A 14423-nucleotide genomic window follows, 5' to 3' on the forward strand; every position below is an offset into this window, starting at 1 on the left:
TGCGTGCTTCCTCCCCAGGTTTTCTTGGGAACTGACCTGCCTCAGAGATGACCCCTTGTATGTGATATGAGTTGCAAGTATTTTCCCAGATTGACATTTGTCTGTTGACATTTCATATTTAAGTCTCTCTGAGACTTCCCCATATGTTGTTTTACCTCATTTTCATATAGCAATTATTGAGGCAGAGAAGTAGGTTTTGGTGTCTGCGAGTGCCCCTCCCCCTCAGCTCTCCCCTCATTGCCCTTCTGTTTCAGAGGACCTGTGGTTGTTCCTGCATAGCTTTCCAAATGATGTGACCATCAGTTTGTCTGATTCCAAAAAAAAAACAAAAAACCTTCCTATATTTTTTATTGGGATCATATTAAACTTATAAATTAACCTAGGAAGAAATGATGATATTGAGTCTTTCAGACTAAGAACGTAGTGTGTGCAATTCTACTTTTGTGCCTTTCAGAGATATTACAAGTTTTTCACGTTTTACACATCTCTTTTAAGTTTATTTCTCAGTATTTTTTCTTTTAGTTGTAATTGTAAGTGGAATATTCTCTTCTATTATGCCTTCTAACTTATTTTTGTGTAGATATACAAAGGCTATTTTTTCATGTATGTCAATTTCACATCCAGTGTATCATTAGTCATTGATGCTGTTCACAGACTTTGTCCTGCTCTCTTCCTCCCCCTTGTGGGCACATGGGAGCATTGCCTCCTGGCCCCTGTGGTTGGAGGGGACCTGGCATGAGTTCGGGCCATGGATTGTGAACACAAGTGAGATGTCACAGAGTATTTGATTACTAATGGAAGGCACTCCAGGGCTCTTCATCCCTCTGCCACATTCATAGGTAGTATTAAGAGCAGCTGCCCTGTTAGCTTGAACCCTGAAGTGAGGTGTGACACAGAGTTCGGCCACCCAATGGCGGACTTGCAAACCTTTTTGTTGTGGCCTCTAGGGTTTGGAGGCTGTTTGTCCCCACATTGTAATCTATCCTACTATTTATGGTTATGGTATTCTCTTGTGAATAGTATATGTCCGAGTGTTTATCTTAGTGTCTCATGGTAATTTCTGCTTTATAAAGTTTGTGCTTTTTATTTAGTATGCATAGATTCATACTTCTTATGTCTTCTGTTTTAATATGTACCTGGGATTTGTTCTAATCAGGTGTGGTAAGACATTCAGATGTGGAAATGACTGTCATGAAGGAAGAAGATTCTGGCCACAGTTCCCTAGAAGCAGAAGGTGTGCCATGCCAGGCAGGGCCACCCAGGGAAGCACCAGGGCCAGTCAGCAGGCAGAGGGAGTGAGGGGGAAACATGAGCACAGCCCTTATGGTGGTTTCTAAGGGAAGGAAAGGGGAAAGAAGGGCAATCAGGCTTAGGGTTGGCTACTTTGAGTACTTTGAGCAGACTCCAGGTGGAGGGGCTGTCCTGAGTTGTCTGTGCCCCTGGTCATTAGCATAGGGGAACATTGGCCCAGAGAGAGAGAACCTGAGGCAGGTGGTGGCTGAGCTGTGGGCTCTGGATTGGATGGTTTGCAGAGCTTGCAGCGGAGTCCTCTGCCATCACTAGGATCTGATAGCCCTGGGGGACTTCTCTCAGGTCAGCAGGCTCCCAAATAAAGAAGATAAAAAGCACAATTGATGCATCTCCATTGTGAATTGAATCCTTTAGCCTTCTAAAGTGGCCTTCCTCAGCTTGCTTAATGTTTTTTGGCCTGAATTCTCCTTTGTTTGATTGAAGATCATGACCTCTGTATTATTTTTGTTGGTAGTGTTGTTTTGTCTTTCCTGTACCTGATAAACCATCCTCCTTCCCTTTCAGCTGTAGCCTTTCTGAATCATTTTGCTCTAGATATGTCTCTTATCCACAGCAAGTAGTCGGTCTTTGCTTTTTGAAATAATGTGAAAATCCTTTTCTTTCAACAGCTGTGTCAAGCCTCTTTAAATTTATTTCTATGACAGATATGGCTGGTCTTAGTTCTGTCATATCATATTATATTTTCTATCTTTATACATAAATACTTCAGTTTAAGTGACTTTCACATTTTTTTCTTTTTTGAGGAAGATTAGCCCTGAGCTAACTACTGCCAGTCCTCCTTTTTTTGCTGAGGAAGCCTGGCCCTGAGCTAACATCCGTGCCCATCTTCCTCTGCTTTATATGTGGGACACCTACCACAGCATGGCTTGCCAAGTGGTGCTATGTCCACACCCAGGATCCAAACCGGTGAACCCCGGGCCACCGAGAAGCGGAACGTGCAAACTTAACCGCTGCGCCACCGGGCCGGCCCCGAATTTCACTATATTTTACTAGCTTTTTATTTTAAAATATTTTTCTAATATTTAGGAAAATTATGTTTTTTGTCTAGTAGTTACTTTTTAAATTTTTACCTTTATTAATGTCTTTTTCCCTTTTTCTTATAGTTGGTTCCTATGATCTGCCTCAGCAAAGCTAGTTTGTATTTCTTCCTCCTCCCGCTCCTCTCTCTCTTCTACCAACCAGTTGGTCAGTAGTCCATCTTTCATCTGTTTTAGTGTTTACATTTGTTCCATATGAATATGTTCACATATTTGTATTTGATCTGCCAATTTTAAGCATTATGTTGTACTCCCATGTGGTGCAGCTGAGTCAAGCGTCAGCTGATTCTACTTTCTACCTTCTACCATTTTTGTTGATTGCACCATTTTTGCTTTGGCAGAATATTGACATTCTCCTCTGTCACTTGTATCTGTACCTTTACTTTTTTTTAGATGTCAAGTTAAATAAATTTCCTGCTGCCTCAATGTCCCTTAGTCAAACCCCTATTCATCTCTTGCTTGGCTGGAGCTCATTGTCTAGTAGTTTTCTCGAGAAGATCCATTTGGACATATTTCCTGAACTTGTACCTGCTTAAATGATTCATCGATAGCCTTTATGCATAAAAGAATAGCCGAAGGAGTATAAAAGTTTCTTAGCTCACACTTCTTTCTTTCAGTATCTTGTAGATGTGGCCCTGTTGTCTTCAGGCATTGGATGCAGCTGCCAAGAAGTGTGTCACCAGCCTCATTTTTTTTCCTTTTTGCTTAAATTTTCAAAGAATTCTCTTTATCTTTAAAACATAATTTTATAAGGATATATCTTGGTATTGATTATATTAGAACAATTTCCTTATATACAGTGTGTCCTTTCAATATGTAGAATTAAATCTTTGTATCAGAAGTTTGCTTTATTAATTATGGTTTTGAAATTCATTTTTCTTTTCCATTATGTTAGATTTCTTATTTTGGGCTCCAATTATATGTCTGTCATATTTCTTTCACCTACATTCTGTGTCTCCCATTTCTCTCTAAGCTTTGTTATTATTTCTGTTTCATTGTGTTCACTTTACTTATTTTTCATTTTCATGGTCCTTACTACACTATCTGTATCTGTTTTCTCTTTGCTGTCTTGTAATTTAACTTCATCTCTGAAATGATTTTGCCCCTTTTTTTCCCCTGAATTTAGTCAGTTCCTGTTTCAAATCTTCCTGTGAGTTCATATCTCCCTGCTTCGTAGTTTTCCTTCATAGATGTGAAACTTGGGTGCTAAGTTAAAGCAGCGCATGCCACTTGGAGAGCCGAAACAATTATGTTAAGTTTAACTTGAGATCTAACCCCGTTTGGTGTTCCTCTTAAGACAGTAAAACAAAACAAAACAAAACAAAACAAAAAATGGATGAATTAGAAGTTTCAAGCACAAACACTTCATCAGTAAACTGTCCTAATGGTTTTGGTACTTAACCGTGAAACTCGTGCCTGCTAGGAACCCCATCACCTGCTGTATTGTGAAAAACGCAAACCGAGGCCTAGCCTGGAAGAAAAAATTAAGCGGGCAGCTTCCTTCATCTCTGAAGTCTTTGGGTTGACGTCTTCCTTCACATAGTTACACTGTTCCGATGATTGGAGGACACACTGTTGGAAGAAGGGACAGAGTAAGCAAATACAAAAACATAGGACAACAGCAACGTATTTTGAAGATCTCAGTTGGCTGCAGGAGAAAAATGAGTATTTCTAGCTGTGTGAATCTCAAATAAATCAGGATTCTGTGCATATAGAATTAGAGGAGAATAGAAATTAGATAGTCAGCTAGCATCTTCCATATTGAATATTTGGCCTTGAAGCTTAGGATACAAATTGTAACTAGATTTAAGGTTATTCACATAGGGATGGACTTAGTGTTCAAAAGAAGATATAAATTAAGAGAAGAAAACAAGAGCAAGAGTAAAAATGGGAGGAACTCATGTGTTTTAAGGGAAGGAAAAGGCAAAGGAGCAGAAAAGGAGACAGCAGAGTGTTCAGAGACGCCAGATAAAGAGACTCTTAGGATGTCCATGTTAGAGTGAGGCCTGCTCGCGTCCTCCCCTGGGCCAATGGCCTGCTGTGTTGGGAGATGGCATTAGTGACACCTGAATGAGAATTTCCCGCAGGTCAGTGCATGGGGAGACAGGAAGGACAAGTTGGCAAGGTGGGGATGGAGAGTAAGGGACCCAGGTGAGGAGGAGGGTAGGTCTTATGAGGGTCATGATGGGTGGGCAAAGGGAGAGGAGTGTGAAGCCTGCTTAGTGACCAGGAGTCGCAGCGCCCAAAACCGGGTCAGGTTCAAGGGAGCTGCGGCCCCAAAAGCTCAGGTTTTAATCAAAACAGACTTAGATTTGAACCTCAGTTCTGGATTCCCACTATAAGTGATAAAAGTTAGACATAAGCAAAAATTTATAGTGACGGATCAGAATACTACCTACCACAGGTAGGAACTTTACAAATGTTATCTCTAGTCTCCCTTAAGCCTCAGGAGAATTCCCATTAGATGTATTTTATTAGCCCCATTGTACAGAAAAGTAATCTGAGATTCTGCTTGGTGAAATGTTATATTCACCGTCACAGAAGTAGCTAGGTGAGCCGGGGCTCAAACCACACCCCGTAGCCTGTTCTGACTGCTCTGCTGGAGCAACTGCCTCCTCAAGGTGAGTGTCCTGGCTTCAAGGGCATGCAGCCTATGGCCACCCCATCCCCTATTGGTTCCACCTGGGCTCAGCCCATCCCTCTTTGTGGTGGTGAGGCTACTGTGGGCCTCTGTACCCTTCCTGCTCTTTCTAACTCTGTGTGACATCTAGTGAGACTCTCCAAGACTTAAAATGGAAAATATAAAAGAGGAGCTTAAACTGATGCTCTCTGAGCACCAGACCCTTCCAGGCTACCAGGGACCCACTCCTGTCCCTATCCTTTAGATTCCCTGTTTTTAGATGCAACCTGTACAACCCGCCAATGCCAAGCTAATCACTGGGGCATCCCCAGTCCATGCATCTGTAAATCACCATTTACAGTTCCTGGTTTTCCTGAGCTGCCATCGTCAGAATTGTGCAGAGCGGGAAATGTGTCTTGAGGAACTCCCTAAACAACTGATGAGTGCGTCTGTCATCGTCTTGGTTTTTTTCCCACTGCAGTGGCCTCTTGGACCCTCTCCACATGCATGGACACTGAAGTACTGACTCCTTGAGGAATTCTTTAAAATCTTAACAGGGAGCCTTTGGGAGCTAGGCTTTCGTGGGTAGTGCCGCCACCTCTCCTCCTCCATCTTTGCTCTCATCTAACACTCACTGAGTCTTGGCTATGAGGTGGGACACAAGTGGTTAAGGATACAGGGCAGGTGCACAGCGAAGTGAGCATGAGTGTGAGGTAGTGATACAAGAATACAAAAAGATATGAGCAAGTCGGAAAATGAGCAAAGTGAGAGATCACTGGGGAGGAGAGAGAATGGATGGCCCTTCCCTGATGTCTAGACACCTGCCTTCTTGCTGTTGTCCCAGTTGATCCTCCTACAAATGCACGAAATGGGAACATGCCCCCATCCTGTGGCACTGGCCCATGAAGTCACACGTGATCACTCTGGTCCCGCCTTCACACTCAGGCCTGAAGGCCTTGTGGTGGGAACCCTGGGACAGGGGCTCTGGGAAGGGTCTCTTGTAAGGAACGGGCAGGAGCAGGAGGGCAGGCTCTTCCCCATGGATAGGAGAAGTACAGTGGGGCCAGAGTGGACTGGCTTCTGGGAGCAGTGCCCAGCTGGGGTGCAACAGCTCTGCCAGGACTGGGTCTTGTGCCCAGGTGACCCTGCAAGGGGAGATGTAGCTCGATGGAAAGATCCAGAGTGGAGGGTTCACACGCAAAAACCAGGATGTATCAATGAGGGACAGCAGGTAAATGTTATAACCACTCTAGGCCACATTTCCCATTTGGAATGAGCTAGAATAATGCCTGCTCCCTGTATGGTTTAGGGACAGTGCCCCTCCCTCCCCACCCCCGGCTACACCCAGAGTTCCTGAGGTGCTCAAGAGGCTGTTTCTCTCCTCTCCTGTCCCTCTTCACAGCCGGATTCATCGTGCTGATGTTATTGCTGATTTGCACACCCTTGGTGGTACATCTGCATTTGGGATAGGGACTAGGGTGGGGAGTTCTCCCCCCAACTCCCCTCTCCTTGACCTTCCTCCCTGACATAGGCTTGACCTTCCCTCTGGCATTTGCCCCCCTGGGCCCTGCTTTAGAGCAAGGTGCCTACCCAGGCCGTCACCCTGCTGAGGCATAATTTCCCTGAAGGCGGGGTCTTGTCTGTCTCTTCATAGACCCTGAGCCCACAACGTGAATGCCATTTGATAGTCACTGCCAGTTAGACTCAAAAATGCCAGTTTTCCATCACGTGGTGGTACACCTGACTATTAGTCACATGAGAGAGTGCAGGTGCATTCTCACATCTCTGCTTCGGTTCAGTTCCCTTAAACCAGCTCCGTCACTGACAGCAGCCCCCTGCCCAAGGCCACCCCCTCCACTGCTACCACTGCACTACGCTACTCCCCAAGGGGGCGCTACTTTGCGCCAAGACCTCCACCCACTGTCACTTACAAGACTCCACCAGCCCCTGCTGTGTTTTTGTTGCGTGACCCGGATGGTTTAGTTTGCATTTCTGATCCACAGAGATGGTGCAGAGATGCTTCTATGGTGTCCCTGTTAGCTGACCATGGAGGAGAAAATACGATTAAAGCGTAAATGGCCGTGGGATATGATTAAACATTATGATTAATTGTATCAAGTCTGCACTAGAAAAAAGTAGAAAGAGGGGCTGGCCCTGTGGTCAAGTGGTTGAGTACGCGCGCTCTGCTGCAGGTGGCCCAGTGTTTCGTTGGTTCGGATCCTGGGCGCGGACATGGCACTGCTCATCAGACCACGCTGGGGCGGCGTCCCACATGCCACAACTAGAAGGACCCACAACAAAGAATATACAACTATGTACCGGGGGGCTTTGGGGAGAAAAAGGAAAGAAATAAAATCTTAAAAAAAAAAAAGTAGAAAGACCAAAAGATGTTCAGATATTATTTTATACATTTAAAGCCTCATTCTATTATATATACAACATGGTTCAGCATATAGTTAGTCAATATAGTTAATACCTGTAAGTTATTAACTATAAGTTAATATTTATGTTAACTATTAACTGGGAATTAACCAGGAGAGGATAAGATTTTACTTTCTCTTTACAATTAAAGCTAGTTGTTAATTCTTTGTCTTGAAAAAGCACCTGGTGCCTCATAGGACAGAATGCAGTGTGTGATGGCTCCTCTTCCACTGGAAGGCCGCCACCTCCCAGTCAGGAATTAGAGCTCCTGCACTGCTCAGCCCTCCCCGAAATAGCTCCCCTAGCGCTGCGAAGAGTCTGCTTAAACACTTGGCACCCATCCCACAGTGTGTGTGTGTGTGTGTGGGCGGGGGTGGGGGGTGGGGACCTGCTGAGCACTCGCCTAGGGAGCACACGCCTGTCCCGCCTGGCATCTCACCTCATTCAGTGCCTGGGCTCTGAAGTCCGCCTCCTACTCAAGCTTTCACACAGAGAATCCCTCTCAAGCTTCTGCTTTTCCAACATTAAGCTTAAAAGAAAAGGTAAAACTCTGATAAAAAGCCCAAAGAAAGTTTGGGAATTCTTTTTACTTTGTGTTTTGCTTCTCCCTGAGAGTAAGCTCTGTAACTTGATTTTAGGAGGGGGATGTGATAATTAGGAATGTAGTGTTGTTACGTGTGTGCATGTACATCTGAAGGCTCCGAGACTGGATCTAGTCACATATTTCAGATGGACATCAGTCATGGCTGTGAAATTCTACTTTTAGAGGTTATGTATAAGGTCATTTTACCCCTTTGAAAAACGAGAACTGCTGGGGGAAAGTTCATTAGTGAACATGCTAAGGAGAAACCCTTCTTTGCATTGTTATTTTCTACAGTGAAGTCCTTATTCATGTGTTCATGTTCTTATCTCTTGTTATTATTTTGTCCACAGGCAAAAACTGGGACCTGACAGCCGCTCTGAGTGACTATGAGCAGCTCCGACAGGTGCACACAGCCAACCTGCCGCATGTGTTCAATGAGGGCAGGTGCCCCAAGCAGCCAGAGCGAGAGCCACCCCAGCCGGGGCATAAGGGGGAGCGGCCCTGCCTGCAGAGGCAGGACGACATTGCCCAAGGTACGGCCTGAGGTACCGAGCCCAGGCATGGCCGCCCTGGGCCAGCGCCCTGTGGCTTGAAAGGGCAGGGCTGTGGGCACAAAGAATGGCGAGGTCATCGCCTTCCAGCTGTAGGCAAATTGGGCTCTCAATGCATCCTTCCCCATGTTAAGCTGAAATGTCTCTTACAGCTTCCATTCATGGCTCTTGCCTTTGCCTCAGAAAAGTGGGAGAGTGAGTCCGGATCTCTAGGACCCCACACACTTCGTGGAATCCTGGGTTTTCCAGATCAAACATCTCTAATTCCTTCAATTATTTCTCAACATAGTCTCCAAATATGTTCGACATTGATGTTCATCATCCCATGTGCTCTATTTTCTCTGTTCTTTTTATTAATTATAGAAGTAAGATATGCTTATTGTAGCAAAGAAGACAATTCAAAGATATGTAAGAAAACATAAGAGCTTTCTTCTCCATACCTCCCAAATTTCAGGGAAGCAATAACCAATGATTTCATCCTGACCTGTCTCCTTCCGCTCCTCTCACCGTGCTTGTTGAAAATGCAAATGCATCAGAGTCAAAGGCACATAATACTTTGCAAATTGCTTGTTTCATTGAACCATAAATCATGAATGTATTTTCTTAATATATTATTCCACAGCATACAATAATTTTTAAACCACACCTGTATTAACAGTTATTCTGTTTTCTATTGGGTGGTGGCGTTTGTTTTTGACACTCCAAGCAATGCTAAAATAAACTTTATGCCTGTAATCTTACATACTAGTGCTTTTATTTCTGTAGGTTAGCATTCCCAAAGGGGATTTGCTTTGCCAACTCATGTGTATTTTTCACTTAATAACTTCAGGACTTCTTTCCCAAACACATTTTGGCTCACCGTATGTGAAACAGGGTGTTTCCTCTCATTCTTGCCAGCACTGGATGTTCTCGTGATGATTTTATGTTGTTGTTCTACTCTGAAGGGTGAACAGTCATGTGTTATTTTAATTTTGGTCTCGTCATGTGCTTGTTAGCCAGTTGGATTTCCCCTTCTGCAAAGTGCCTATTCACATACTTTGCCCATTTTCCTATTGATTTGTTTGCATTTTTCTTGTCAGTTTGTAGCGTTGTTTGTAATTAAGACCACACTTGTTTTATATGTGTGTGTGTGAGTAGGTCCCACTGTATTGCTTGCTGTATGACTGTGTTCAGAGTATTCTGCCATGCAAAATGTCTCCATTCCTCTGCATTCATGGCTGATAGTGTCCTCTCGCTCAGAAGGTCTTCTGGAAGGCAAAGTTGCAGACATATTCTCCTATATTTGTTGTTCAGTTTTGTCCGTAGGTCTTTTAATTGATTTGAAATTTTTAATAAATAGCGCTGAGGATTTGTGTTCTGCTTCGTCTGGATCGAGAGTAAGTCATCGCAGTACATTTGTTGAATGAAGTGTCTTTTTCCCACTGAACTAAAATGCCAACTTTGCCATACATTAAATTCCCAGATGTGCCTGCATCTGCTTCTGGACTCTGTCCATCTATGCGGCTGCCCATCCTGCTACATTTGACTCTAGTAGTTTCATATAGTATTTCTCTCTGCTAAGGCCAAGTTCCTTTATTGCTTGCTATTCTTTTCCAAAATCTTCTCACTATTTTGGGCTATTTATTCTGCCATATAAACCTTAAAATTAGAATTCTGGTTGGAATTGGATTGGATTTTTTTTTAGGAATAATTGGCATATTGTAATGTTTTCTCATCCAAGAACATTACATATGCCTCTCAATTTATTCAGATTCTAAGACTTTAGGCATAGAGAAAGGCAACTTACTTTTTTCATATTTATCTTTTATTTAGTAATTACATAAATTCTCTTATTGATACTAATTGTTTGTTCTAAGAGAATCTCTTGGGCTTTCCAAATAAATAATTTAATATTCTTCTTAATATTACGCAGTGAATTCCATTTCTCATCCTATTGCAGTAGCTCAACCATCCCAAAGTGTTTCAATGAATGTTGTCTTTGTTTCTGTTAGCTCGGCCTTATTGGAATCTATATCCTGGATTATTCTTTCATGCTTACTCTGTTGTATAGAAAACCCACAATTGAGTTAGAAATTTTAATAAGTATGATCTTTCTTCTCTTAGCTTCGTCCTTCCCACTGTATTTGAGGCTATATTGTTAGGTGCATATGTATTCATAATCGTTAGATCATCTTGCTCTAGTGGCTTTTTAACCAATATATGGAATGTCTCTTTGCCCCACGTAATGGTTTTTATCTTTAAGTCTGTTTTAGTTGATATTAAATCTCTTCCCTGCCTTTCTGTTTGTTTATATTTTCCTGGAATATTATTTTTTCAGCTGTTATTTTCAACCCTTCCTTATCGTTTTTTATCATATGTGATTCTTGCAAGTAATTTATCATCAGGTATTATTTTACCATCCAATCCAAGAGTCTGTCTTTCAAGCAATGAACTTAATCTATTTATTTTATTTTAATTATATTGTATCTGTACTTCTTCATGTTGTGGGTTTTATTTGCCATGTTTTGTGTTTGTATTTTTCTCTTCCTATCTTCTCCGGCTAATTAAATTTTTCTACTGGTTTGAGAGTTATACATTCTACTTTTACTCATGTAACAGTTACCCCTGTTCTATTAAAACCTTGGGTTTTCTTCCTATTATTTTTTTAAAACAATGTATTTAACAAATATATTTTACCTGAAAAAGACATATAGCTTAGTATGTTTTCATCTCCTCCCTGCCTGCCTTCACTTGCCCTCAGGCATATTTAGGTTATTATTGTTGCTTGTTTAGACAGCAATTAACTTCTTTATTTACTCACATTTATCTTTTGCTGAAAGAGTACTTCCTTAAAGACTATTTTCTAAAGGAATTTTGTATGATCGATCTCCTAAGTCCTTAAGTGCCTAAAGATGTTTGTGTAATATACTTAAAGTTTTGTTTAGTGGAATAAGAATACTGGGTCCCATTGTTTTCCTTCAATGCTTTCCTTCAATCTCTCCCTCCGTTGTCTTCTTGCATCGCATTTTCACGTCTTCTAAGAATTTCCTTGACCTGATCATCTCACATCCTGATTCACTCTGCACATGAATCCATTCTGTTAATCACATTCTCATTTTTCATCCCAAATTAGCTCTTTGTCATTATAATTATTTCTCATTCTAGCATTCTCTTTTCCGTTTGAACATATTTAGAAGGCTTATTTTAAAATCCTGTCCTCCTTGCCCATCCCTACAGGGGTATGTTGCTGACTTTCTCTAGCAGTGCCTGCACTCCACAGATGCCTCCTGCATTGTCCTGAGAATGCACAGCGTCTTGGGTTATCTGCCATCTGTAGTTGTGTATATCAGGGGGAAGGGACGAAAGCTTGGGCTCTGGCTTGCCCTCCTCTGAATGAGATTGTAGGGTGGAGTGCACTCAATGTGGAGAGTTCTGGATGCTTTAGTTTGGGCTCAATGTTCCCTACTTGCTCCCTTCACCACAGTTGGGTTTGTTCCTTGGGAAACCTCCCAGCACCTCAGTTCTAGAAATTGCTCATTTCGGGGGGCTGCCACCCTCCGTTGTAACTGTCAAACTCCCAGGATATGCTGGAGGGAGGAGGGAATGCTCAGGGCCTGGCCAGCCCACCCGTTCTTGCTCTCCGTGCCCCACCCCAGCTGCCTCAACATTACCCTGACAGTCCCGGACGTTGGCCAACGCTGTTGCTCGCCCATGCTGTGGTGGTTATGGGTATAAGCAGCTCCACGTGCTCCATTTCTCTTCTTTCTCATGATCTGTGTGGTCTGACTTCTCTTCTTGCCGTTTCTCAAAATATAAAATAACTTAATCATCTTGGTCTCAGAGTGAAATTGATGGTGAATCAAAACTATCCATTTTGAAATGGTCTGTCTCTGAGACTTGCCATTTATTTTAATGCACAAATACTTGAGGCTTCTGAGAATTAACTTTGAACTTAAAACTCACTTACCCTAGAATCAAAAGCCTCTTGTCTTTAGTCTGCTTTAGCAAAATTGTTTTAGTAACATTTCTGTGCACTCCCCTTGCAAGTGGGGATGAAGTCACGGGCGGATGTGGGTTTTCCATCAGCACAGAGGAGTAGAGGCTCGACTCAGAGGGGCGTCAGCAAGAGCACAGAACCTGACCAGAGAGCAGACTAACCTGAAATGAAGTGGGAGTCTTCATGACCTCAATGGATACACTTAGGAATTTTCCACAGGGTTTAGACAATACTCAAACATCAGTTTGAATTTTGTTCTCCTGAGCAAAATAAATGAAGGCTACTGCCTTGCTGAAAGAATCTTGCATTACTACAAATATAGACTGTAAAAAAGAAAACCTGTTCCTAAAATCATATATTTAAGAATCCTCATATTATGGTAAATGCTTGTGATTAAGCACAAGACTTAAAAAACAAGTATACTTTCACAGTGCCAAGAGAACAAATACATCTACATTTTTGCTGTGGATTGAGATCACATGATCGATTTCCTAACAAGGTAACATGTTGTACAACAGAGAAATTCTACACTGCGTGTCTCAGTCGTTGGTTGGAAAGCCCAGGCAAAATAAGACCAGAGTAGGCCAGTAGTTTTTGAGAGTGCTGTGACAACAGAAAGAGAAGCATGTAATGGCTTAACATTTGTGTTCTGGGAATCTTCATGTGGGATGTGTTTATCAGAGTCGCTTCAGTAAAGTAACCTAGCTTAAAATCCAAGCTGCAGTGGCAAAGCCGGAATGGATTGCTTCTGGCTTTAACTATATAAACACATAAAAACAAAGGCCGTCTCCTTGTAGCACTTAGTGCTGGGAGAGGGCAGCTCTGCTGACTTGAGTTAGATATAACTTAAGACCCAAAAGGCAAACCTGGTGATCTTTGAGGATGCTGAGGTGTCGTTGTGTGGTGGACTTGCAGCTCGCCTCTTTCTAAGTGCTTTCATGACTTAGAGTAAGTGCCATACGCCAGGTGGTGGTAATGTTAGCCCAGCAGCAGGGAGGCCCACAGGAAGAGACTGACAGCACAGAGGGCTGGTGGGGGGCAGATGTGTAGGTGCAGTGTGTGTTCATGTATATGTATACATGGTGTTTACGTGTGTATGTATGTGTGCTCTGTGTGTGCATGTGTGTATATGCGGTGTGTGTTTCATGTATGTGTATGTATATCTGTGTACATGCATGTGGTGTATGTGTGTGCATGTCTGTGTTTGTGGGTGTGCAAGCTCCCGGAGCCACCCTGGCACCCACTCAGTTCCTGTGGTTGTCTTTCCCTCTCCCCTTGCAGAAAAGCGACTTTCCCGGGGTATTTCCCATGCCAGCTCAGCCATCGTCTCCCTGGCCCGGTCCCACGTGGCAAGTGAGTGCAACAACGAGCAGTTCCCTCTGGAGATGCCAATCTACACATTCCAGTTGCCAGATCTGAGCGTGTACAGCGAAGACTTCAGGAGCTTCATCGAACGGGACCTGATCGAGCAGGCAACAATGGTAGCTTTGGAGCAGGCAGGTGAGTGGCTCCTTGCAGCAGGCCCACATTCCCGAGGCTCAGGGAACAAGTGAGGCTGGCCTAACTTACTTCCATGAGCAAGAGAGAAGCGTGTTGTCTGGCTCTGGCATTTTCCATTAGGACCCCAGATGCCTGTACTAGACCCCTGCTCTGAAGTCAGGCTCTGCTCCAGCCCAGCACTGGCTGGATAGAGGAGCCAGTGACCGTGGGGCTGAGATCTCTTGAGTTTTCCATTTATGCCTCAATCCAAGCTAGCTCAGCCAGTGCCCGCTAAAGAGGACTCTAGCTGCTTTGTCTTACTTCTCTCTCCAACTCCACAGCTCCTCACGGGTGCCAAACAAAAGATAAGAAAGACCATGGGCTTTGAGAAAAATAGGAGATCTTGTCTCTTCCTGTGGACATGGGCAACTTATGTAACCTCCTC

The 14423-nt window shown here is 43.3% G+C and overlaps 1 protein-coding gene across 1 annotated transcript in view; it reads left to right on the plus strand.

The window, feature by feature from the left end:
* The window catches only part of OTUD7A (OTU deubiquitinase 7A), a 383700-nt gene that overhangs the window by 275715 nt on the left and 93562 nt on the right, over nt 1-14423 (plus strand). Inside the window, exons 5-6 of the mRNA XM_046652767.1 lie at nt 8323-8505; nt 13781-13999. Of these exons, the coding sequence (XP_046508723.1) occupies nt 8323-8505; nt 13781-13999 (402 nt within the window). The remainder of the gene's footprint in view (nt 1-8322; nt 8506-13780; nt 14000-14423) is intronic.

The sequence above is a fragment of the Equus quagga genome, chromosome 2 (assembly GCF_021613505.1).
Source record: "Equus quagga isolate Etosha38 chromosome 2, UCLA_HA_Equagga_1.0, whole genome shotgun sequence".
Taxonomy (NCBI): domain Eukaryota; kingdom Metazoa; phylum Chordata; class Mammalia; order Perissodactyla; family Equidae; genus Equus; species Equus quagga.